Below are 26507 nucleotides of genomic sequence, written 5' to 3' on the forward strand. Positions count from 1 at the left end.
CGTAGTGTCAGTGTACAGGTGTGTGTTATATACCGTAGTGACACGTGCAGTGTACAGGTATGTGTTATAAACCTTTCAAAAATTAATTCATGTTGGTAGATATAGTTCTGGATACATTGATACTTATCATGTTGGTAGATATAGTTCTGGATACATTGATACTTATCATGTTGGTAGATATAGTTCTGGATACATTGATACTTATCATGTTGGTAGATATAGTTCTCGATACATTGATACTTATCATGTTGGTAGATATAGTTCTGGATGCATTGATACTTATCATGTTGGTAGATATAGTTCTGGATACATTGATACTTATCATGTTGGTAGATATAGTTCTGGATACATTGATACTTATCATGTTGGTAGATATAGTTCTGGATACATTGATACTTATCATGTGCTATGACTGAATGAAAAGTTGCCACATTTTAGTTACTACCTCAGGCAGCTGAATAGTTAAAAGGAAAAGGAAAAAAAATCATATGACCCAGCTAATTATTAAATCATTGTTGTTTCTGAAGGGGAAAAAACCCCAATAAAGTCCTTTATTACCTATCTACTTGTGAGCTGGATACTTCAGCTGACAAGTATGAATTCAGCTAGTCTGAGCCCCATATCCGCCCTCCCTTATGCCATAGAATGTAACACTGAGGGTGACGGGGTTACTGTTTTTGGCAGAGGATTTAATCTGTTTCTGTGTAGCTCTAATAAGCACCATAATGATGATAACTCTCATCAGAGCCTGTTGGTATTAGTCAGGGGACAGAGCAGCAGCCGTTAGGTACAGGCAGGGCATACAATGCATGGTACAGGTGTGCTCGGAGCTGCCAGCCTGTGCCAATCCTATCAGGTGACTTTGCCTGTGTCTGGCAGGTGACTCATGTATGATACAAATATGACTAATATGTGGCAATTGTTTTGCAGATCTCTCAGCCCCCACATTACACCCACTGGCAGATACAGTACTTAGCTGGAGGAGACCGGTTATGAATGAGCGACATTTATATAACTTCTGGCTTTATTGACTATATCAGAGGATACTGTGACTCAGTAAATACCACTGTAATACAAAAGACGCTTCCAGCTCCGGGTGAAACACGTGAACCATCTCCAAAGATTCAATACAGCCGGATATTGTAAAGGTTTCTATGGCACAATGAGGAACATCAGGAGCAGCAGCACGCTGCAGCGATATATATAGCATGCGGCTATTGAGACTCTCCCACGCAGACGGGAACCCAACAGGACACGGGTGAGTCACAACGCCGCAGATTCCTGATCAATCCTGGTCATGGAGGACTATACAGAGCAGGAGTAAAGGGGCCTCATACTGTATATCGCTGTGTTACACTGCGCAATGTGACAGGCTGTGTGTTGTCTGCACTGGGTGCTAATTACTGAGTCTCGTCTTCTCTCCTAATACACTTTACACTACTAATTTTTTGATTAAACTTTTTACATACATGACAAGGCAATAAGGTCCTGGAAACCCCTTCTAAATACATACTTGCCTACTTTTGAAAAGGCATTTCAGGGAGATTGATAAAGCAGCACCTATGAGCGTGGTACTAAAGTGGGCGTGTACTGCTACATCTGAGGGGTGTGTCATAAAATGTATTTATATCCAAATGTAAATAAGCCCCAAAGCAGTCGGTAAGATCTACTTGTTGATGAAAACACACTGATGCTATTCAGAAAACGCATGTAGCCATAGGGATCATTGGGCCTGATTCAGAGCCGGACGCTCTGACCAGAGCGCTCGCTCTGAATCAGGGCCCTCCTCCATTAAAATGGAGCGGCCTCCTGGACGCTCGTATAGCTGTGGGTCACCACCCACAGCATATACGAGCGTCCAAAAAGATGGTCGCGATGGTCTTGACCATCGAACTTGCGACGGAGACCCTGCGGTAGGGTCTCCCTGCCGCAAGCCCTGGAGTGATTTTGGCTCTATCAGAGCCAAAATCACTCTCACTGACATCACTAGTGATGTCAGTGGGGCCGGCTTCAGACGGTAAGCGTTCCCATGGGAACGCCTCCGTCTGGCAGGCACGCCCCCGGCATGCCCACCAAAGGGGGCGTGCTGTCGATGTTGATTGGTGCGAGACCCGGAGCGACAGCTTGGCTGTCGCAGTCCAGGTCTCGCGCATGCGCACGACGGAGCTCCCTCCGTCGTGCGCATGCGCAGTGGGGAACATCGACCCACTTGTGAGCGTACTGCCGCTTGCGAGTGGGTCTGAATGACCCCCATTGTGCCTTATAACCAATGCAGGGAAATTACACTAATGATCCGATTTGAATATATATATCTCTGTTTTTATATATAGCAGCTTCATAATGGGCGTAAGGAGCAATCAGGGAGATTACTAGGCTCTTCAGGGAGACGGGGAGACTGCGGCTATTTCAGGGAGAGTTGGCCAGTATGTCTAATTAGCGTGTTTGGCCTTTTCAACCACAGCTAAAAGGTGCATGAAATCTGGCATACAGCCGTGCAATCTCCATAGGCAGACATTAGGTGTGTGAGACTAGTGACTCTCATTGTAGCACTGGCATAGGACGCCACCTTTCCAACATGCCAATTCTCAGATCTCTGCCCTGCTAGAGCTGGCTCCGTCACCTGTGAGTGCTGTTATTGGGACATGGAGCCATATAGGAACTGCAACAGCCCTGCCACGAAGCGTTGGGTCACACAGGCTCATAGGTCGGGACCACTGAATTCTAGAGTGAACATCGAATAAAAATCATCTGTCCATGGGTACTGCAGTTACTACTGGGTTCCGAACTGTTGCTGGAGGCGAAGTCATCACAGATGGGGCAGCCGTGACCTAGCAGCCACACACAAGCATCAGAGCACCATGCACACTGCTGTAGAACGCTTCCTGCACATATGGGTACTGTGCAGTATATGGCAGTATGGCATACAGCCAATTCCAGGCACCACTACCTGCACCACTGCAGTGATCACCAGGGCACTGGCCGGTGAAATATAAAATTTTTTTTTAGATTATTGCGGTTAAGTGACATCATGACGATACGCTGCACCACTGAAAGGCAGAGGAGCCGCAGCGTGAAGAGAATAAAGAGCAGCCAGAAGACACAGAAGAAGGTGTCTGTGGGTTGGAGCTGGAGGGATGCAGGGGCTGGAACTGGAGAGACAGAAGGGCGATACTGCATTGCTGGACAGACAGAAGAGTGCTGGCAGTAACTAGAGAGACACTGGGGAGCTTTGCTGAAGAGATAGGTGGTCTGGAGCTGGAGAAACTGGTGATCTGGAGAGACACTGTGCAGCTGGAGACACTGGGAGGCTGGAGAGGCAGAAGGGGCTGGAGAGACAGAAGGGGCTGGAGAGACAGAAGGGGCTAGAGAGACAGAAGCAGCTGGAGAGACAGAAGAGGACTGGCTGGAGCTGGAGAGGCCCTGGGGGCAGAGCTGGAGAGATAGAAGGGGGCTGGAGATGGAAAGACACTAAGGGGCTGAAGAGACACTGGGGGTTTTGCAGGAGAGACAGAAAGGGGCTGCAGCTAGAGAGATACTGGGGGCTGCAGCTGGAGAGACAAAAGGGGGCTGGAGAGGCAGAAGGAGATGGAGAACAAATGGGGCTAGCTGGAGCTTCCCCGATGCAGAGAAACCATATGTAGGTAAGGAAGACTTTTTAGCAACTGTCCTGTATCTGATGGTGACCAGGGGATTATTCTCATACTATCTAAATCCCGAAAGCTACTGGGGGGCTAAGGTGACCCCCGACCCCTGGCCATTCAACTCAAACTTCCATACCCCAACTTCAAATTCTCACTTCAAGTACTGCTGAGAACTATCAAGTTTGATGGAGGAGGAATTATGGTGTGGGTGTTTCATTATTTGGCCTGGGCCCCCTAGTTCCAGTGAAGGCACATCTTATCCCACAGCGTACAGTGACACAGTGACATTCTGAATAATGATTTTATCCAACTTTGTGGGGTTAGGCCCTACCCTGTGCACACAGCGAGATCCATCTGAAAACATTTCGCTGGGTTTAGTGTGGAAGAACCTGACCGGCCGGCACAGACCCCTGACCTCAGCTCATCGAGCACCTATGTGATGAACTGGATCGCCGACTGCAAGTCAGGTCTCATCACTGCCGACCTCATCGGTTCCATATTAACATCCACGGTTCTGGAATCCGATGTTCAGCAAGCAGGTATGGGTGTGATGCCCGGGTGTCCACAATTAGTGTATTTCCTCCACTATACACATACAAGGCGCTGTCTGCACGGAAACCCGCAGTCCTCTCTATATATGTGGTGCCATCTTCCTATGATTATGCCAACTGCAATTTCTTCTTAGTATTTACTATTTTCCTTTTTAATTGACTTGAATGCCTGCTGAATCTGCCTCCTGACACTAACTAGCAGGCAAGCCACCATCACGCACAGAGGGAGAGACAGAAAGAGATATATTTATATGAATCCGAGTAGGTACTGTCTAATAAAGTAGTAAGCTCATACTCAAATCCCACCGTAGGACATTGATACTGTGACCCTCACTCACTATTGATAAAGGAGATGAGCGAACTACCTGCAGCCAAAGAGTTTATTTGTAAATCTGACATGACGGGGATGAGATATGTCGTCACCGGGGTCCGTGTACAGATCTCATGGGCATGCACCCACCCTCAGACCCCTTATAGTTAGACGGTAACACACATGACGGAGAACACAGACAGGGGGGCACACAGACAGCCAGTGTTCCCTGGATGCCGCCAGCCCATTGAATAATCAATCCTGACGGCGCGGCTCCTGCCCAGCCTCCATTGCTCTGATTAAACCTGACAGGAGTTGTCTACTAACTTACAAACACACAGAGCTTCAAGGATGCGTGAGGGGTGAAGGGGGGGGGGGGGCTGGGGCCGAGATGTACCGCGGCTTCCTCCTCCCCTCCCTCCCTTACACCTTCACCTACATCTAGAGATCATTCGCCCCAGGGGGGAGTCAGCATTGCAGAAATCAGTGGTGACAGCTCCGGGAAGAAATCCTAAAACACAATTATATTTTCCTCCCTTTTATCCACTGTCACCTAAAGGGATCAGCAGAAAGCTTCTCTGTAACGTGCGTTCAGCCAGCGGAGAGCGTCTGATGCACTGTGTACTGTCCTGGAACCGCAGAGCGGCAATCTCATACGGCATCCATGGCGAAAAATCAGGATTTTTCACCAATTATCCCTGGTTTTTCGCTGATGTTTTTTCTCTCCCTATCCTACTATTTCATCCAAAATAATAGGATATTTTCGGGCAATAACACACAGGATCTGTGATGAGTTCACAGACCTACTGTATGTGTTTTCACCTTTGCGGCAGCGAAAAAAATGCACTTTTCGTGGATTTTTTTTCAGGACACATCAGGTCCTTATCACTTTTCACTCTGTCTCTCTGTCTCCTAACGCTGCTTAGTTCATAGACCCCTAGGTGTGAATAAGACACAGACTGTGATTAAGATTCATACTGACTCTCAATTAGACCTAATGGTTTAAAAAGTTGTGTGTGCGCGTTTCTGATATACGTAAACCTGGCGCATAGGCTCCTGCCGTAAAGCCGCCCCTCTCTTGCGATTAGTCCCTGTGACCATCGCCATGGGTTACGGCGATTCATCAAAAGCCCATGTCATGACTGTACGTATGTTGTGTGCTCTGTATAAAGTGTGTGTATTATCATAATTCCTTAAAGTATATATTTCAGGAATGGCTGCTTGCCATGAATGGATACAGTATGTCAAAATTGTATTGCCTTAGCTAATCAGAGCAAATGGCCACGTGACATCTAGCCTTTGAAGAAAAGCTTCAGGGATGTAACGTCTGCTCACACACTAGGTGGCCCTGCTCAAGGAGCAGTGCAGTCACAGTGGCTGCGAGAAGGGTCACTTGTAACACCTCATGCTAGCAGTCTTCCTATCATAAAATACCCTAAAGGCTCCAGGGAAGTATATTAGTGTCAGGTCTGGTAGTTGTGCTAATTTGCATTTACACAAGAACCTGGGAGAACAAAGCACTGTACTTTTGAGCCTGGGAAGGGTGGGGGCTGCTGAGGGAGGGGGGGGCATGTGGAACTATAATACTCAGCATTCCACACTGCTAGGTGTTCACTTCAAGGAATAGCTGAGAGGGAAGAAGTGCTCCCCATGTCGGTCTATGGTGGTCTCCCTCCACACAGATTCTCTAAGACGTAAGATACCTTAGGATTCTGACTTTCTAACCTTTACTTATCTGTAATCAATCTGTGTATTTATTATTATTACTATATATATGTCTTGTTTATTTACCTATTTTTCTTGTAATTTAACCCTGGAGATATTTCTCAATAAATACTAAAACTTTATCAGCGTTATCGCTGTACTCTAATGAATTCACGTGCCTGGAGAGGCCCATGCTATAATTGCGTAATCACTGTCAGTTTAAGTGAGACTTAAGTGTCTGGTGAAAGGTAAGAGCGCTAGTTTAATACTCTTCGTGGTGGCAGCTTAAGTAAAGCCCATGTCACAACCACCCAGCTACGTCAGATTGGCGTATCTGAGCGCAAGCTGGGCACGGTGTCGTGACAGTCCCACTTGGCACGTTCACACAGTTTTAGTGGACGCAACTTACGTCTGCAATTTCGGAAACTAATTCTTCCATACTCGGCATCCGCTCCATTAGGTCTAAAGCGTTTTTTATGCAATGTTCACCTTTCGCTCCATGAATTAATTCTGTCATATTGGAGAAGATTTGTAGCAGATAGTTCTCGGGGACATCATTCCTGGTCCCGTGCACAGTGTAATATCTCTGCCTGTCCCGTGACACATGGCAGCTACTGATCCTCTTTATCTCATTACTCCTCAAAGCTCATTAACCTGAGGGCTGCCCTCCTGCCATTGTCTGTAATTCCTGCTCTGGCATGTTACATGGATTATCTGGGGGCAGTGTGTAAATAGATGGGAAACAGCTGTAATAGCCGGAGTCACGCGATTCTGCGCTGGGAACTCGGGGCGTAAACTGACGGACACGATAAACTGTGCTGTCTGTTATCTATGTCACTGCTGACCCCCCGCTTTATAGGGGTACAGATCTGCCCAGCTACATTGCTGTCCATAGTGCAGCGAAGCACTCCCGTGATCGGGGACGCGCTTTCACGTCTCCATAGGATTAAATGGAGACACAGTTCCGCGATAGGGGGCGCACAACGCAATTCGCGGGCACGTTTGATCAGCTACAATGACTGTGGGCGCATCTGTATAAAGTGAGCCCAGAGCAGCAGCATTAGAGGCACACGCAGTAACATTGTAATACTAGGTACGCCAGTGACCACACGCAGTAACATTGTAATACTAGGTACACCAGTGACCACACGCAGTAACATTGTAATACTAGGTACACCAGTGACCACACGCAGTAAGATTGTAATACTAGGTACGCCAGTGACCACACGCAGTAACATTGTAATACTAGGTACGCCAGTGACCACACGCAGTAACATTGTAATACTAGGTACGCCAGTGACCACACGCAGTAACATTGTAATACTAGGTACGCCAGTGACCACACGCAGTAACATTGTAATACTAGGTACGCCAGTGACCACACGCAGTAAGATTGTAATACTAGGTACGCCAGTGACCACACGCAGTAAGATTGTAATACTAGGTACGCCAGTGACCACACGCAGTAAGATTGTAATACTAGGTACGCCAGTGACCACACGCAGTAAGATTGTAATACTAGGTACGCCAGTGACCACACGCATTAAGATTGTAATACTAGGTACGCCAGTGACCACACACAGTAACATTGTAATACTAGGTACGCCAGTGACCACACGCAGTAACATTGTAATACTAGGTACGCCAGTGACCACACGCAGTAACATTGTAATACTAGGTACGCCAGTGACCACACGCAGTAACATTGTAATACTAGGTACGCAAGTGACCACACGCAGTAACATTGTAATACTAGGTACGCCAGTGACCACACGCAGTAAGATTGTAATACTAGGTACGCCAGTGACCACACGCAGTAACATTGTAATACTAGGTACGCCAGTGACCACACGCAGTAACATTGTAATACTGGGTACGCCAGTGACCACACGCAGTAACATTGTAATACTAGGTACGCCAGTGACCACACGCAGTAACATTGTAATACTAGGTACGCCAGTGACCACACGCAGTAAGATTGTAATACTAGGTACGCCAGTGACCACACGCAGTAACATTGTAATACTAGGTACGCCAGTGACCACACGCAGTAACATTGTAATACTAGGTACGCCAGTGACCACACGCAGTAAGATTGTAATACTAGGTACGCCAGTGACCACACGCAGTAACATTGTAATACTAGGTACGCCAGTGACCACACGCAGTAACATTGTAATACTAGGTACGCCAGTGACCACACGCAGTAACATTGTAATACTAGGTACGCCAGTGACCACACGCAGTAAGATTGTAATACTAGGTACGCCAGTGACCACACGCAGTAACATTGTAATACTAGGTACGCCAGTGACCACACGCAGTAAGATTGTAATACTAGGTACGTCAGTGACCACACGCAGTAACATTGTAATACTAGGTACGCCAGTGACCACACGCAGTAACATTGTAATACTAGGTACGCCAGTGACCACACGCAGTAACATTGTAATACTAGGTACGCCAGTGACCACACGCAGTAACATTGTAATACTAGGTACGCCAGTGACCACACGCAGTAACATTGTAATACTAGGTACGCCAGTGACCACACGCAGTAACATTGTAATACTAGGTACGCCAGTGACCACACGCAGTAACATTGTAATACTAGGTACGCCAGTGACCACACGCAGTAACATTGTAATACTAGGTACGCCAGTGGCCACACGCAGTAACATTGTAATACTAGGTACGCCAGTGACCACACGCAGTAACATTGTAATACTAGGTACGCCAGTGACCACACGCAGTAACATTGTAATACTAGGTACGCCAGTGACCACACGCAGTAACATTGTAATACTAGGTACGCCAGTGACCACACGCAGTAACATTGTAATACTAGATACGCCAGTGACCACACGCAGTAAGATTGTAATACTAGGTACGCCAGTGACCACACGCAGTAACATTGTAATACTAGGTACGCCAGTGACCACACGCAGTAACATTGTAATACTAGGTACGCCAGTGACCACACGCAGTAAGATTGTAATACTAGGTACGCCAGTGACCACACGCAGTAACATTGTAATACTAGGTACGCCAGTGACCACACGCAGTAAGATTGTAATACTAGGTACGTCAGTGACCACACGCAGTAACATTGTAATACTAGGTACGCCAGTGACCACACGCAGTAAGATTGTAATACTAGGTACGCCAGTGACCACACGCAGTAACATTGTAATACTAGGTACGCCAGTGACCACACGCAGTAACATTGTAATACTAGGTACGCCAGTGACCACACGCAGTAACATTGTAATACTAGGTACGCCAGTGACCACACGCAGTAACATTGTAATACTAGGTACGCCAGTGACCACACGCAGTAACATTGTAATACTAGGTACGCCAGTGACCACACGCAGTAACATTGTAATACTAGGTACGCCAGTGGCCACACGCAGTAACATTGTAATACTAGGTACGCCAGTGACCACACGCAGTAACATTGTAATACTAGGTACGCCAGTGACCACACGCAGTAACATTGTAATACTAGGTACGCCAGTGACCACACGCAGTAACATTGTAATACTAGGTACGCCAGTGACCACACGCAGTAACATTGTAATACTAGATACGCCAGTGACCACACGCAGTAACATTGTAATACTAGGTATGCCAGTGACCACACGCAGTAACATTGTAATACTAGGTACGCCAGTGACCACACGCAGTAACATTGTAATACTGGGTACGCCAGTGACCACACGCAGTAAGATTGTAATACTGGGTACGCCAGTGACCACACGCAGTAAGATTGTAATACTGGGTACGCCAGTGACCACACGCAGTAAGATTGTAATACTGGGTACGCCAGTGACCACACGCAGTAAGATTGTAATACTGGGTACGCCAGTGACCACACGCAGTAAGATTGTAATACTGGGTACGCCAGTGACCACACGCAGTAACATTGTAATACTGGGTACGCCAGTGACCACACGCAGTAACATTGTAATACTGGGTACGCCAGTGACCACACGCAGTAACATTGTAATACTGGGTACGCCAGTGACCACACGCAGTAACATTGTAATACTAGGTACGCCAGTGACCACACGCAGTAACATTGTAATACTAGGTACGCCAGTGACCACACGCAGTAACATTGTAATACTAGGTACGCCAGTGACCACACGCAGTAACATTGTAATACTAGGTACGCCAGTGACCACACGCAGTAACATTGTAATACTAGGTACGCCAGTGACCACACGCAGTAACATTGTAATACTAGGTACGCCAGTGACCACACGCAGTAACATTGTAATACTAGGTACGCCAGTGACCACATGCAGTAACATTGTAATACTAGGTACGCCAGTGACCACACGCAGTAAGATTGTAATACTAGGTACGTCAGTGACCACACGCAGTAAGATTGTAATACTAGGTACGCCAGTGACCACACGCAGTAAGATTGTAATACTAGGTACGCCAGTGACCACACGCAGTAACATTGTAATACTAGGTACGCCAGTGACCACACGCAGTAACATTGTAATACTAGGTACGCCAGTGACCACACGCAGTAACATTGTAATACTAGGTACGCCAGTGACCACACGCAGTAACATTGTAATACTAGGTACGCCAGTGACCACACGCAGTAACATTGTAATACTAGGTACGCCAGTGGCCACACGCAGTAACATTGTAATACTAGGTACGCCAGTGACCACACGCAGTAACATTGTAATACTAGGTACGCCAGTGACCACACGCAGTAACATTGTAATACTAGGTACGCCAGTGACCACACGCAGTAACATTGTAATACTAGGTACGCCAGTGACCACACGCAGTAACATTGTAATACTAGGTACGCCAGTGACCACACGCAGTAACATTGTAATACTAGGTACGCCAGTGACCACACGCAGTAACATTGTAATACTAGGTACGCCAGTGACCACACGCAGTAACATTGTAATACTGGGTACGCCAGTGACCACACGCAGTAAGATTGTAATACTGGGTACGCCAGTGACCACACGCAGTAAGATTGTAATACTGGGTACGCCAGTGACCACACGCAGTAAGATTGTAATACTGGGTACGCCAGTGACCACACGCAGTAAGATTGTAATACTGGGTACGCCAGTGACCACACGCAGTAAGATTGTAATACTGGGTACGCCAGTGACCACACGCAGTAACATTGTAATACTGGGTACGCCAGTGACCACACGCAGTAACATTGTAATACTGGGTACGCCAGTGACCACACGCAGTAACATTGTAATACTGGGTACGCCAGTGACCACACGCAGTAACATTGTAATACTAGGTATGCCAGTGACCACACGCAGTAACATTGTAATACTAGGTACGCCAGTGACCACACGCAGTAACATTGTAATACTAGGTACGCCAGTGACCACACGCAGTAACATTGTAATACTAGGTACGCCAGTGACCACACGCAGTAACATTGTAATACTAGGTACGCCAGTGACCACACGCAGTAACATTGTAATACTAGGTACGCCAGTGACCACACGCAGTAACATTGTAATACTAGGTACGCCAGTGACCACACGCAGTAACATTGTAATACTAGGTACGCCAGTGACCACACGCAGTAACATCGTAATACTAGGTACGCCAGTGACCACACGCAGTAACATCGTAATACTAGGTACGCCAGTGACCACACGCAGTAACATCGTAATACTAGGTACGCCAGTGACCACACGCAGTAACATCGTAATACTAGGTACGCCAGTGACCACACGCAGTAACATCGTAATACTAGGTACGCCAGTGACCACACGCAGTAACATCGTAATACTAGGTACGCCAGTGACCACACGCAGTAACATCGTAATACTAGGTACGCCAGTGACCACACGCAGTAACATCGTAATACTAGGTACGCCAGTGACCAGACGCAGTAACATCGTAATACTAGGTACGCCAGTGACCACACGCAGTAACATCGTAATACTAGGTACGCCAGTGACCACACGCAGTAACATCGTAATACTAGGTACGCCAGTGACCACACGCAGTAACATTGTAATACTAGGTACGCCAGTGACCACACGCAGTAACATTGTAATACTAGGTACGCCAGTGACCATACGCAGTAACTTTGTAATACTAGGCACCCCAGTGACCACACGCAGTAACATTGTAATACTAGGTACGCCAGTGACCACACGCAGTAACATTGTAATACTAGGTACGCCAGTGACAACACGCAGTAACATTGTAATGCTAGGTACACCAGTGACCAATATCAAACATGAAGTAACAAAGAAGACTACAGACTATAAAAGACTTATGGAAAATCAAACCAGTTACAGACTCTAGACCCCGCGATCTGATAATGGTGGAGAATATCTAAACAGAGAGGTGGAGTTATTCTTGACAAAATATGGAATAAAGCATTAACTGACCATTGCCTATACTCCTGAGCAAACGCTGTAAGTGAACAAGTAACCATACGTTAGTAGAGAGAGCATGATGCATGCTAAAGGACGCAGCCCTAGACAAACAGTTTTATCCACAGCAGTTTATCTCAGAAATCGTTCTCCCACAGTTGCTCTAAAAGACATAGTGGGAGATGTACTAAGCCTAACCCTCTAGCCCTAATGCCTAATTCTAGCCATGGACCCTAACCCAAAACTTAAACCCTGGCCATAACCCTAAACCATAGCCCTAACTCTAGCACTAAACCCTAGCCCTAACTCCAACCCTAAACCTAGCCCTAAACCCTAACCCGGTGCCGTGGCACCCTGGGGAGTTGCAGAGGTGTCTCAGGCTGGTGTTGCAGGACCAAATCTATTTATGGTCCATGTGACTATACTGGTGGCTACTAGTAATAAAATACGTGGACAGGCAAAAGCGCAACCCTGTCCACCACCACAAAACTGAATCTAGATTTTACCTTAGCCCTAAACCATAGCTCTAGCCCTAACCCAAAACCCATAACCTCTAACTGAACCCTAGCCAGACACCTAGCCCCAATTCTAATCCCTAGCCCAAACTCTAAACCCAACCCTAGCCCTAAACACTAACCCTCACCCTAGCCCTAACCCCGACTCTAAACCTAATCCTAAACCCTAGCCCTAATGCCAACCGTAATCTCTAACCCTAAACTCTAGCCCTAAACCTTAGCAATAAACCCTAGCCCCAACTCTAACCCTAATCCCTAGCCCTACATCTCACCCAAGCCCGGTAACAAGCACACCACCGCCGGCGCCGGGTAGTACACTCGTAATACCCAGCGGCTGTGTGTTTGTTTTAGCAGCCAATGAGAGTCTCCATAGTGCAGAGTGGGCTGGGAGGATGGAGGTCCTAAATATGTAAGGGGCACTGCATAGGGGGGACTACTACTGGGGGCACTATATAAGGGGCACTACTGAGGGCACTGCATAGGGGGGACTACTACTGGGGGCACTATATAAAAGGCACTACTGAGGGTACTGCATATGGGGTCCACTACTGGGGGCACTGCATAGGGTGGACTACTACTGGGGGCACTGGATAAGGGGCACTGCATAGGGGGGACCACTACTGAGGCCACTACATAGGGTGGCTGTGTATATGGGGCACTACTGGGGGCACTGCATAAGTGGACTACTGCTGGGGGCACTGGATAAGGGGCACTACATAAGGGGGACCACTGCTGGGGGCACTGTATAAGGGGCACTACTGAGGGTACTGCATAGGGGGCCACTACTGGAGGCACTGCATTGGGGGGGCACTGCATAGGGGGGACCAATACTGGGGGCACTACATAGTGGGGACCAATACTGGGGACACTGCATAGGGGCGACCACTTCTGGGGGCACTGCATAGGGGGGACTACTACTCGGGGCACTGCATAAGGGGCACTGCATAGGGGGGACCACTACTGGGGGCACTGCATAAGGGACACTACTGGGGGCACTACATAGGGTGGCGGTGTATATGGGGCACTACTGGAGGCACTGCATAAGGGGCACTACTGGGGGCACTGTATAAAGGGCACTGCAAAGGGGACCACTACTGGGGGCACTGTATAAGAGGCACTACTGGGGGGAGGGGGGTCTTTAATATATCATGCTGGCTGTATTTATTTGCCTGCTGCATTCATGTTTTTTAGTGATAGAGATGTGTGTGTCAGTCAGTGTGTGTGTGTGTGTGTGTGTGTGTGTGTCAGTCAGTGTGTGTGTGTGAACCCCATCATAGACTGAGTGGTATATTTTACTGTAGAGGTCCTACATCCTGTGTATGCTGTTTCTATCTATCTATCTCATATCTATCTATATATAGTTATTTGTGGCTAGATTTGTTTTCATTGGTTCGGTAACCAAGGATTTGGGAACCCCCCTTTCAAAATCCTCCGTTTGCCACTGAATCCCATAGTAAGCGGCACATTCTGGGAGAACCTCTCACCTTCTGAATCAGGAGCACAATTATAGGGATCAGCTGCGCCCTCTCTTGTTCCAAGTTGAAGAGTGTCTGGGGTGTTCGGATGAAAACCTTTGTGTACCCATAAGCCACATCATCCTGGAATTCATGTTGGTCAATCAGAGCTTTGGTGGCCTCCATGTCTGAGTCCATCAGATGATTGGGCCAGGTGTATTCACATGTCATCTTGTATCTATCATGGACGTCATAACACAAAAAGGGTGATTATACTGTCACATACAGCGGCAATGTGTAAATGTATTTTACCAGCAGACTCTACTCTTGTGCTACAAATATATGACCAGAAACGAGAAGCCCCTCGCTACTATGACCAGACACAAGGAGCCCCCCGCTACTATGACCAGATACAAGGAGCCCTCCCCGGTATAACCTGATACAAAAAGCCCTCCCCAGTGCTATGACCAGATACAAGAAGCCACCTGCTACTATGACCAGATATGAGGAGCTCTCCGCACTACTATGACCAGATACAAGAAGCCACCTACTACTATGACCAGATATGAGGAGCTTTCCCTGCTACTATGTCCAGATACAAAAAGCCCTCCCCAGTGCTATGGCTAGAACGAAGAGCCACTGCTACTATGACCAGATATGAGGAGCTCTCCCCGCTACTAAGACCAGATACAAGAAGCCACCTGCTACTATGACCAGATATGAGGAGCTTTCCCTGCTACTATGTCCAGATACAAGAAGCCATCTGCTACTATGACCAGACACAAGGAGCCCTCCTTGCTACTATGACCATACACAAGAAGCTCCAACTACTATGACCAGATATAAGGAGCTTTCCCTGCTACTATGACCAGATACAAGAAGCCACCTGCTACTATGACCAGGTACAAGAAGCCACCTGCTACTATGACCAGATACAAGAAGACACCTGCTACTATGACCAGATATGAGGAGCCCTCCTTGGTACTATGACCATACACAAGGAGCCCTACTACTATTACCAGATATGAGGAGCCCTCCTTGGTACTATGACCATACACGAGGAGCCCCCCACTACTATGACCAGATATGAGGAGCCTTCTTTGGTACTATGACCATACACAAGGAGCCCCCCGCTACTATGACCAGATACAAGAAGCCACCTGCTACTATGACCAGATATGAGAAGCCCTCCTTGGTACTATGACCATACACAAGGAGCCCCCACTATGACCAGATACAAGGAGCCCTCCTTGGTACTATGACCATACACAAGGAGCCCCCCACTACTATGACCAGATACGAGGAACCCTCCTTGGTACTATGACCATATACAAGGAGCCCCCCACTACTATGACTAGATACAAGGAGCCCTCCTTGGTACTATGACCATACACAAGGAGCCCCCCACCACTATGACCAGATACAAGGAGCCCTCCTTAGTACTATGTCCATACACAAGGAGCCCCCACTACCCCACTACTATGACCAGATACGAGGAGCTCTCCCCAGTACTATGACAAGATATGAGGAGCCACCCACAAGTAATATGACCAGATACAAGTAGCACTCCTCCCCATTACAATGACCAGATATGAGGTAGTATGACCAGATACGAAGAGTCCTCCCTGGTATTATTACCAGATACGAAGAGCCTCGCTACTATGACCAGATATGAGTAGCCACTGCTAGTATGACCAGATACGAGGAACACTCCCCAGTACTATGACCAGAAACGAGAAGCCCCTGCTAGTATAAGTTACGAGGAGCAGTCCCCCTAAAATGAACAGGAACAAGAAGGCCCTGCTAGTATGCCCAGATAAGAGAAACCCCTGCTACTATGACCAGATACGAGGAGCCCACGCTACTATGACCAGATATGAGGAGCCCCCACTACTATGACCAGATATGAGGAGCCCCCACTACTATGACCAGATATGAGGAGCCCCCTCCCCCAGCTACTGTGGCCAGATATGTGGAGCCCCTGCTACTATACACAGCCAGTTTCTAGTTGCCAGCTGTAAAATTACCTTATTCCATTACCTGAGCAGGAATCTGTCATAGGATTGTCTGTATGCAAATCCCGCTCTCCTGACGCGCACGTTCTCCAAGAGACCCAAATATTCTACCTGGTGGAGACACCTCCGATCATCAAACAGAATGGGAGACTTCTGGTCATTGGGCTTCACACAGCGCACGTAATAAGGTTCCTGTAACATAATGGGCAATGAGCTGACACAACAAAGAAACAACAATCTGGAATTTATCCTGAACACGTATAAGACGGGAGCACAAGAAATTGTGGAATCAAAGATGTCTCCCTAGCAGCGAGTGGGTGTTATCGCTGGCAGCCCAGAATATCTATTGGGGTGGTTGATTATAGTTGGGGGCGGGGCCTAGCTTTGGGAAAGCGTATAGCAAATGCAGACAACTGGCCTCATGCCTCACGTTGGAGGCACGTCTGTTGTGTTGGCAGAAATGCGTACCTAAATTTCTGTATGTAGATTTAGCTGACACTTATGACTCCTTATGTTTGGGGAGGTAGAGCCAGGGTGGGAAGGGGCGGCCAGGCGTATGGTGAGTAAATTAAGGGCATGTTCTGGTGCCTGCAGCTAACATAGACCTACAATAATATTGCTATTTGATTTTTAAAGGTGAAAAAAACAGATGTTTGTATTTAGTTGAATAAAACTGTATTTAATTATATTTAGGCCGTGAATCAGTGCAGCACGCAATCTGTGCATAATACCGATGTTCGCATAGTCGATTTTTGCATGCGCAAACATTTTGGAAAACTCCTACAGCACATGCATTACACTGAGGGCCTGATTCAGAGATGAACGCTAATCCCATCCCAGCTGCAACCTCTCACGGATTGCTATTGCGAAAATATGCAAATTACTCACTTGCCATCCAGATGCCCACTAAAAGCATCTCACATCCGCTGCTCACGCACAGAACCGGAAACATGGAACGCAGATCAGCCTTCTGAGTAAGTCTAAGCTGCCACAGACACAGCCGGTCCCCAGACACACAGAGGCCTCTCCTGCTGCCACACACACAGCCGGTCACCAGACACACAGAGGCCTCTCCTGCTGCTGCACACACAGCCGGTCACCAGAAACACAGAGGGCTCAACTGCTGCCGAACACACAGCCGGTCACCAGACACACAGAGGGCTCTCCTGCTGCCACATACACAGCGGTCATCAGACACACAGAGGGCTCTCCTGCTGCCACACACACAGCCAGTCACCAGACACACAGAGGCCTCTCCTGCTACCACACACACAGCCGGTCACCAGACACACAGAGGGCTCTCCTACTGCCGCACACACAGCCGGTCACCAGACACACAGAGGCCTCTCCTGCTGCCACACACACAGCGGTCACCAGAACCACAGAGGGCTCTCCTGCTGCCACATACACAGCGGTCACCAGACACACAGAGGGCTCTCCTGCTGCCACAGACACAGCCGGTCACCAGACACACAGAGGCCTCTCCTGCTGCCACACACACAGCCGGTCACCACACACACAGAGGGCTCTCCTGCTGCCACACACACAGCCGGTCACCAGACACACAGAGGGCTCTCTTGCTGCCACACACACAGCGGTCACCAGGCACACAGAGGGCTCTCCTGCTGCCACACACACAGCCGGTCACAAGACACACAGAGGGCTCTCCTGCTGCCACATACACAGCCGGAAACCAGACACACAGAGGGCTCTCCTGCTGCCACACACCCAGCCGGTCACCAGACACACAGAGGGCTCTCCTGCTGCCGCACACACAGCCGGTCACCAGACACACAGAGGGCTCTCCTGCTTCCACACACACAGCCGGTCACCAGACACACAGAGGGCTCTCCTGCTGCCACACACACAGCCGGTCACCAGACACACAGAGGGCTCTCCTGCTGCCACACACACAGCGGTCACCAGACACATAGAGGGCTCTCCTGCTGCCACACACACAGCGGTCACCAGACACACAGAGGGCTCTCCTGCTGCCACATACACAGCCGGTCACCAGACACACAGAGGGCTCTCCTGCTGCCACACACACAGCCGGTCACCAGACACACAGAGGGCTCTCCTGCTGCCACAGTCACAGCGGTCACCAGACACATAGAGGGCTCTCCTGCTGCCACACACACAGCGGTCACCAGACACACAGAGGGCTCTCCTGCTGCCACATACACAGCCGGTCACCAGACACACAGAGGGCTCTCCTGCTGCCACACACACAGCCGGTCACCAGACACACAGAGGGCTCTCCTGCTGCCACAGTCACAGCGGTCACCAGACACACAGAGGGCTCTCCTGCTGCCACATACACAGCCGGTCACCAGACACACAGAGGGCTCTCCTGCTGCCACACACACAGCCGGTCACCAGACACACAGAGGGCTCTCCTGCTGCCACACACACAGCCGGTCACCAGACACACAGAGGGCTCTCCTGCTGCCACACACACAGCCGGTCACCAGACACACAGAGGCCTCTCCTGGTGCCACACACACAGCCGGTCACCAAACACACAGAGGCCTCTCCTGCTGCCACATACACAGCGGTCACCAGACACACAGAGGCCTCTCCTGCTGCCACACACACAGCCGGTCACCAGACACACAGAGGGCTCTCCTGCTGCAACACACACAGCCGGTCACCAAACACACAGAGGGCTCTCCTGCTGCCGAGCACACAGCCGGTCCCCAGACACACAGAGGCCTCTCCTGCTGCCACAGACACAGCTGGTCACCAGACACACAGAGGGCTCTCCTGCTGCCGAACACATAGCCGGTCCCCAGACACACAGAGGGCTCTCCTGCTGCCACATACAAAGCCGGTCCCCAGACACACAGAGGGCTCTCCTGCTGCCGAACACACAGCCGGTCCCCAGACACACAGAGGCCTCTCCTGCTGCCACACACACAGCTGGTCACTAGACACACAGAGGCCTCTCCTGCTGCCACATACACAGCGGTCACCAGACACACAGAGGCCTCTCCTGCTGCCACACACACAGCCGGTCACCAGACACACAGAGGGATCTCCTGCTGCCACACACACAGCCGGTCACCAGACACACTAGAGGGCTCTCCTGCTGCCAAACACACAGCCGGTCACCAGACACACAGAGGGCTCTCCTGCTGCAACAGTCACAGCGGTCACCAGACACACAGAGGGCTCTCCTGCTGCCACATACACAGCCGGTCACAAGACACACAGAGGGCTCTCCTGCTGCCACACACACAGCCGGTCACCAAACACACAGAGGGCTCTCCTGCTGCCACACACACAGCCGGTCACCAGACACACAAAGGGCTCTCCTGCTGCCACACACACAGCCAGTCACCAAACACACAGAGGCCTCTCCTGCTGCCACATACACAGCGGTCACCAGACACACAGAGGCCTCTCCTGCTGCCACACACACAGCCGGTCACCAGACACACAGAGGGCTCTCCTGCTGCCACACGCACAGCCGGTCACCAGACACACAGAGGGCTCTCCTGCCACACACACAGCCGGTCACCAGACACACAGAGGCCTCTCCTGCTGCCGCACACACAGCCGGTCCCCAGACACACAGAGGTCTCTCCTGCTGCCGCAGTCACAGCGATCACCAGACACACAGAGGGCTCTCCTGCTGCCACAGACACAGCCGGTCACCAGACACACAGAGGGCTCTCCTGCTGCCGAACACACAGCCGGTCCCCAGACACACAGAGGCCTCTCCTGCTGCCACAGACACAGCCGGTCCCCTGACACACAGAGGGCTCTCCTGCTGCCACATACACAGCGGTCACCAGACACACAGAGGCCTCTCCTGCTGCCACACACACAGCCGGTCACCAGACACACAGAGGGCTCTCCTGCTGCCACACACACAGCCGGTCACCAAACACACAGAGGGCTCTCCTGCTGCCACACACACAGCCCCGTCACCAGACACACAGAGGCCTCTCCTGCTGCCACACACACAGCCGGTCCCCAGACACACAGAGGACTCTCCTGCTGCCGCAGTCACAGCGATCACCAGACACACAGAGGGCTCTCCTGCTGCCACAGACACAGCCGGTCCCCAGACACACAGAGGCCTCTCCTGCTGCCACACACACAGCTGGTCACTAGACACACAGAGGGCTCTCCTGCTGCCACATACACAGCTGGTCACCAGACACACAGAGGCCTCTCCTGCTGCCACACACACAGCCGGTCACCAAACACACAGAGGGCTCTCCTGCTGCCGCACACACTGCCGGTCCCCAGACACACAGAGGCCTCTCCTGCTGCCACACACACAGCCGGTCACCAAACACACAGAGGGCTCTCCTGCTGCCACACACACAGCCGGTCCCCAGACACACAGAGGACTCTCCTGCTGCTGCAGTCACAGCGATCACCAGACACACAGAGGGCTCTCCTGCTACCACAGACACAGCCGGTCACCAGACACACAGAGGGCTCTCCTGCTGCCGAACACACAGCCGGTCCCCAGACACACAGAGGCCTCTCCTGCTGCCACACACACAGGTGGTCACTAGACACACAGAGGGCTCTCCTGCTGCCACATACACAGCCGGTCACCAGACACACAGAGGTCTTTCCTGCTGCCGCACACACAGCCGGTCCCCAGACACACAGAGGCCTCTCCTGCTGCCACAGTCACAGCGGTCTCCAGACACACAGAGGTCTCTCCTGCTGCCACACACACAGCCAGTCACCAGACACACAGAGGCCTCTCATGCTGCCACAGCCGGTCACCAGATACACAGAGGCCTCTCCTGCTGCCGCACACACAGCCGGTCCCTAGACACACAGAGGACTCTCCTGCTGCTGCTGCAGCCACAGCCGGTCCCCAGACACACAGAGGGCTCTCCTGCTGCCGCACACACAGCCGGTCACCAGACACACAGAGGACTCTCCTGCTGCCACAGACACAGCCGGTCACCAAACACACAGAGCGCTCTCCTGCTTCCACACACAGCTGGTCACCAGACACACAGAGGGCTCTCCTGCTGCCACACACACAGCCGGTCACCAGACACACAGAGGGCTCTCCTGCTGCTGCAGACACAGCGGTCACCAGACACACAGAGGGCTCTCCTGCAGCCACAGACACAGCCGGTCCCCAGACACACAGAGGGCTCTCCTGCTGCCACACACCCAGCCGGTCACCAGACACACAGAGGGCTCTCCTGCTGCCACACACACAGCCGGTCACCAGACACACAGAAGGCTCTCCTGCTGCCACACACACAGCCGGTTACCAGACACACAGAGGGCTCTCCTGCTGCCACACACACAGCCGTCCCCAGACACACAGAGGTCTCTCCTGCTGCCACACACACAGCCAGTCACCAGACACACAGAGGCCTCTCCTGCTGCCCACAGCCGGTCACCAGACACACAGAGGCCTCTCCTGCTGCCGCACACACAGCCAGTCCCCAGACCCACACAGGACTCTCCTGCTGCTGCAGCAGACACAGCCGGTCCCCAGAAACACAGAGGCCTCTCCTGCTGCCGCAGACACAGCCAGTCACCAGACACACAGGCTCTCCTACTGCCGCAGACACAGCCGGTCACCAGACACACAGAGGGCTCTCCTGCTGCCGCACACACAGCCGGTCACCAGACACACAGAGGACTCTCCTGCTGCCACAGAAACAGCCGGTCACCAGACACACAGAGGGCTCTCCTGCTGTCACAGACACAGCCGGTCACCAAACACAGAGAGGGCTCTCCTGCTGCCATAGACACAGCCGGTCACCAGACACACAGAGGGCTCTCCTGCCAAACACACATCCGGTCACCAGACACACAGAGGGCTCATCTGCTGCCACACACACAGCCGGTCACCAGACACACAGAGGGCTCTCCTGCTGCCACACACACAGCGGTCCCCAGACACACAGAGGGCTCTCCTGCTGCCACATACACAGCGGTCACCAGACACACAGAGGGCTCTCCTGCTGCCACAGACACAGCCGGTCACCAGACACACAGAGGCCTCTCCTGCTACCACACACACAGCCGGTCACCAGACACACAGAGGGCTCTCCTGCTGCCACACACACAGCCGGTCACCAGACACACAGAGGGCTCTCCTGCTGCCACACACACAGCCGGTCACCAGACACACAGGGGGGTCTCCTGCTGTCGCACACACAGCCGGTCACCAGACACACAGTGGGCTCTCCTACTGCCACACACACAGCCGGTCACCAGACACACAGAGGGCTCTCCTGCTGCCACACACACAGCGGTCACCAGACACACAGAGGGCTCTCCTCCGGCCACACACACAGCCGGTCACCAGACACACAGAGGGCTCTCCTGTTGCCACACACACAGCCAGTCACCAGACACACAGAGGGCTCTCCTGCGGCCACACACACAGCCGGTCACCAGACAGACAGAGGGCTCTCCTGCTGCCACAGTCACAGCGGTCACCAGACACACAGAGGGCTCTCCTGCTGCCACATACACAGCCGGTCACCAGACACACAGAGGGCTCTCCTGCTGCCACACACACAGCCGGTGACCAAACACATAGAGGGCTCTCCTGCTGCCACACACACAGCCAGTCACCAAACACACAGAGGCTTCTCCTGCTGCCACATACACAGTGGTCACCAGACACACAGAGGCCTCTCCTGCTGCCACACGCACAGCCGGTCACCAGACACACAGAGGGCTCTCCTGCGGCCACACACACAGCCGGTCACCAGACACACAGAGGGCTCTCCTGCTGCCACACACACAGCCGGTCACCAGACACACAGAGGCCTCTCCTGCTGCCGCACACACAACCGGTCCCCAGACACACAGAGGTCTCTCCTGCTGCCGCAGTCACAGCGATCACCAGACACACAGAGGGCTCTCCTGCTGCCACAGACACAGCCAGTCACCAGACACACAGAGGGCTCTCCTGCTGCCGCACACACAGCCGGTCACCAGACACACAGAGGACTCTCCTGCTGCCACAGACACAGCCGGTCACCAGACACACAGAGGGCTCTCCTGCTGCCACAGACACAGCCGGTCACCAAACACACAGAGGGCTCTCCTGCTTCCACACACAGCTGGTCACCAGACACACAGAGGGCTCTACTGGTGCCACACACACAGCCAGTCACCAGACACACAGAGGGCTCTCCTGCTGCCGCAGACACAGCGGTCACCAGACACACAGAGGGCTCTCCTGCAGCCACAGACACAGCCGGTCCCCAGACACACAGAGGGCTCTCCTGCTGCCACACACACAGCCGGTCACCAGACACACAGAGGCTCTCCTGCTGCCACACACACAGCCGGTCACCAGACACACAGAGGGCTGTCCTGCTGCCACACACACAGCCGGTTACCAGACACACAGAGGGCTCTCCTGCTGCCACACACACAGCCGTACCCAGACACACAGAGGTCTCTCCTGCTACCACACACACAGCCAGTCACCAGACACACAGAGGCCTCTCCAGCTGCCCACAGCCGGTCACCAGACACACAGAGGCCTCTCCTGCTTCCGCACACACAGCCAGTCCCCAGACACACAGAGGACTCTCCTGCTGCTGCAGCAGACACAGCCGGTCCCCAGAAACACAGAGGCCTCTCCTGCTGCCGCAGACACAGCCAGTCACCAGACACACAGGCTCTCCTACTGCCGCAGACACAGCCGGTCACCAGACACACAGAGGACTCTCCTGCTGCCACAGAAACAGCCGGTCACCAGACACACAGAGGGCTCTCCTGCTGTCACAGACACAGCCGGTCACCAAACACACAGAGGGCTCTCCTGCTGCCACAGACACAGCCGGTCACCAGACACACAGAGGCCTCTCCTGCTGCCACACACACAGCCGGTCACCAGACACACAGAGGGCTCTCCTGCTGCCACATACACAGCCGGTCACTAGACACACAGAGGGCTCTCCTGCTGCCACACACACAGCCGGTCACCAGACACACAGGGGGCTCTCCTGCTGTCGCACACACAGCTGGTCACCAGACACACAGTGGGCTCTCCTACTGCCACACACACAGCCAGTCACCAGACACACAGAGGGCTCTCCTGCTGCCACACACAAAGCCAGTCACCAGACACACAGAGGGCTCTCCTGCTGCCACACACACAGCGGTCACCAGACACACAGAGGGCTCTCCTCCTGCCACACACACAGCCGGTCACCAGACACACAGAGGGCTCCCCTGTTGCCACACACACAGCCAGTCACCAGACACACAGAGGGCTCTCCAGCGGCCACACACACAGCCGGTCACCAGACACACAGAGGGCTCTCCTGCTGCCACAGTCACAGCGGTCTCCAGACACACAGAGGGCTCTCCTGCTGCAACATACACAGCCGGTCACCAGACACACAGAGGCCTCTCCTGCTGCCGCAGACACAGCCAGTCACCAGACACACAGGCTCTCCTGCTGCCGCAGACACAGCCGGTCACCAGACACACAGAGGACTCTCCTGCTGCCACAGAAACAGCCGGTCACCAGACACACAGAGGGCTCTCCTGCTGTCACAGACACAGCCGGTCACCAAACACACAGAGGGCTCTCCTGCTGCCACAGACACAGCCGGTCACCAGACACACAGAGGCCTCTCCTGCTGCCACACACACAGCCGGTCACCAGACACACAGAGGGCTCTCCTGCTGCCACATACACAGCCGGTCACTAGACACACAGAGGGCTCTCCTGCTGCCACACACACAGCCGGTCACCAGACACACAGGGGGCTCTCCTGCTGTCGCACACACAGCCGGTCACCAGACACACAGTGGGCTCTCCTACTGCCACACACACAGCCAGTCACCAGACACACAGAGGGCTCTCCTGCTGCCACACACAAAGCCAGTCACCAGACACACAGAGGGCTCTCCTGCTGCCGCACACACAGCCGGTCACCAGACACACAGAGGGCTCTCCTGCTGCCACACACACAGCGGTCACCAGACACACAGAGGGCTCTCCTCCTGCCACACACACAGCCGGTCACCAGACACACAGAGGGCTCCCCTGTTGCCACACAGACAGCCAGTCACCAGACACACAGAGGGCTCTCCAGCGGCCACACACACAGCCGGTCACCAGACACACAGAGGGCTCTCCTGCTGCCACAGTCACAGCGGTCTCCAGACACACAGAGGGCTCTCCTGCTGCAACATACACAGCCGGTCACCAGACACACAGAGGGCTCTCCTGCTGCCACACACACAGACGGCCACCAAACACACAGAGGGCTCTCCTGCTGCCACACACACAGCCGATCACCAGACACACAGAGGGCTCTCCTGCTGCCACACACACAGCCAGTCACCAAACACACAGAGGCCTCTCCTGCTGCCACATACACAGCGGTCACCAGACACACAGAGGCCTCTCCTGCTGCCACACACACAGCCGGTCACCAGACACACAGAGGGCTCTCCTGCTGCCACACACACCGCCGGTCACCAGACACACAGAGGGCTCTCCTGCTGCCACACACACAGCCGGTCACCAGACACACAGAGGCCTCTCCTGCTGCCGCACACACAGCCGGTCCCCAGACACACAGAGGTCTCTCCTGCTGCCGCAGTCACAGCGATCACCAGACACACAGAGGGCTCTCCTGCTGCCACAGACACAGCCAGTCACCAGACACACAGAGGGCTCTCCTGCTGCCACACACACAGCCGGTCACCAGACACACAGAGGGCTCTCCTGCTGCCACACACACAGCCGGTCACCAAACACACAGAGGGCTCTCCTGCTGCCACACACACAGCCGGTCACCAGACACACAGAGGCCTCTCCTGCTGCCACACACACAGCCAGTCCCCAGACACACAGAGGACTCTCCTGCTGCCGCAGTAACAGCGATCACCAGACACACAGAGGGCTCTCCTGCTGCCACAGACACAGCCG

The 26507-nt window shown here is 52.3% G+C and overlaps 1 protein-coding gene across 1 annotated transcript in view; it reads right to left on the bottom strand.

The window, feature by feature from the left end:
- Positions 1 to 26507, bottom strand: part of LOC148474191 (unconventional myosin-Ig-like) — a 320570-nt gene that overhangs the window by 232627 nt on the left and 61436 nt on the right. Inside the window, exons 4-5 of the mRNA XM_088458971.1 lie at positions 16620 to 16808; positions 14610 to 14817 (exon numbers count right to left, since the gene is read on the bottom strand). Of these exons, the coding sequence (XP_088315097.1) occupies positions 14610 to 14817; positions 16620 to 16808 (397 nt within the window). The remainder of the gene's footprint in view (positions 1 to 14609; positions 14818 to 16619; positions 16809 to 26507) is intronic.

The sequence above is a fragment of the Taudactylus pleione genome, unplaced genomic scaffold (genome assembly GCF_031769625.1).
Source record: "Taudactylus pleione unplaced genomic scaffold, aTauple2 ptg000883l, whole genome shotgun sequence".
Classification (NCBI taxonomy): Eukaryota; Metazoa; Chordata; class Amphibia; order Anura; family Myobatrachidae; genus Taudactylus; species Taudactylus pleione.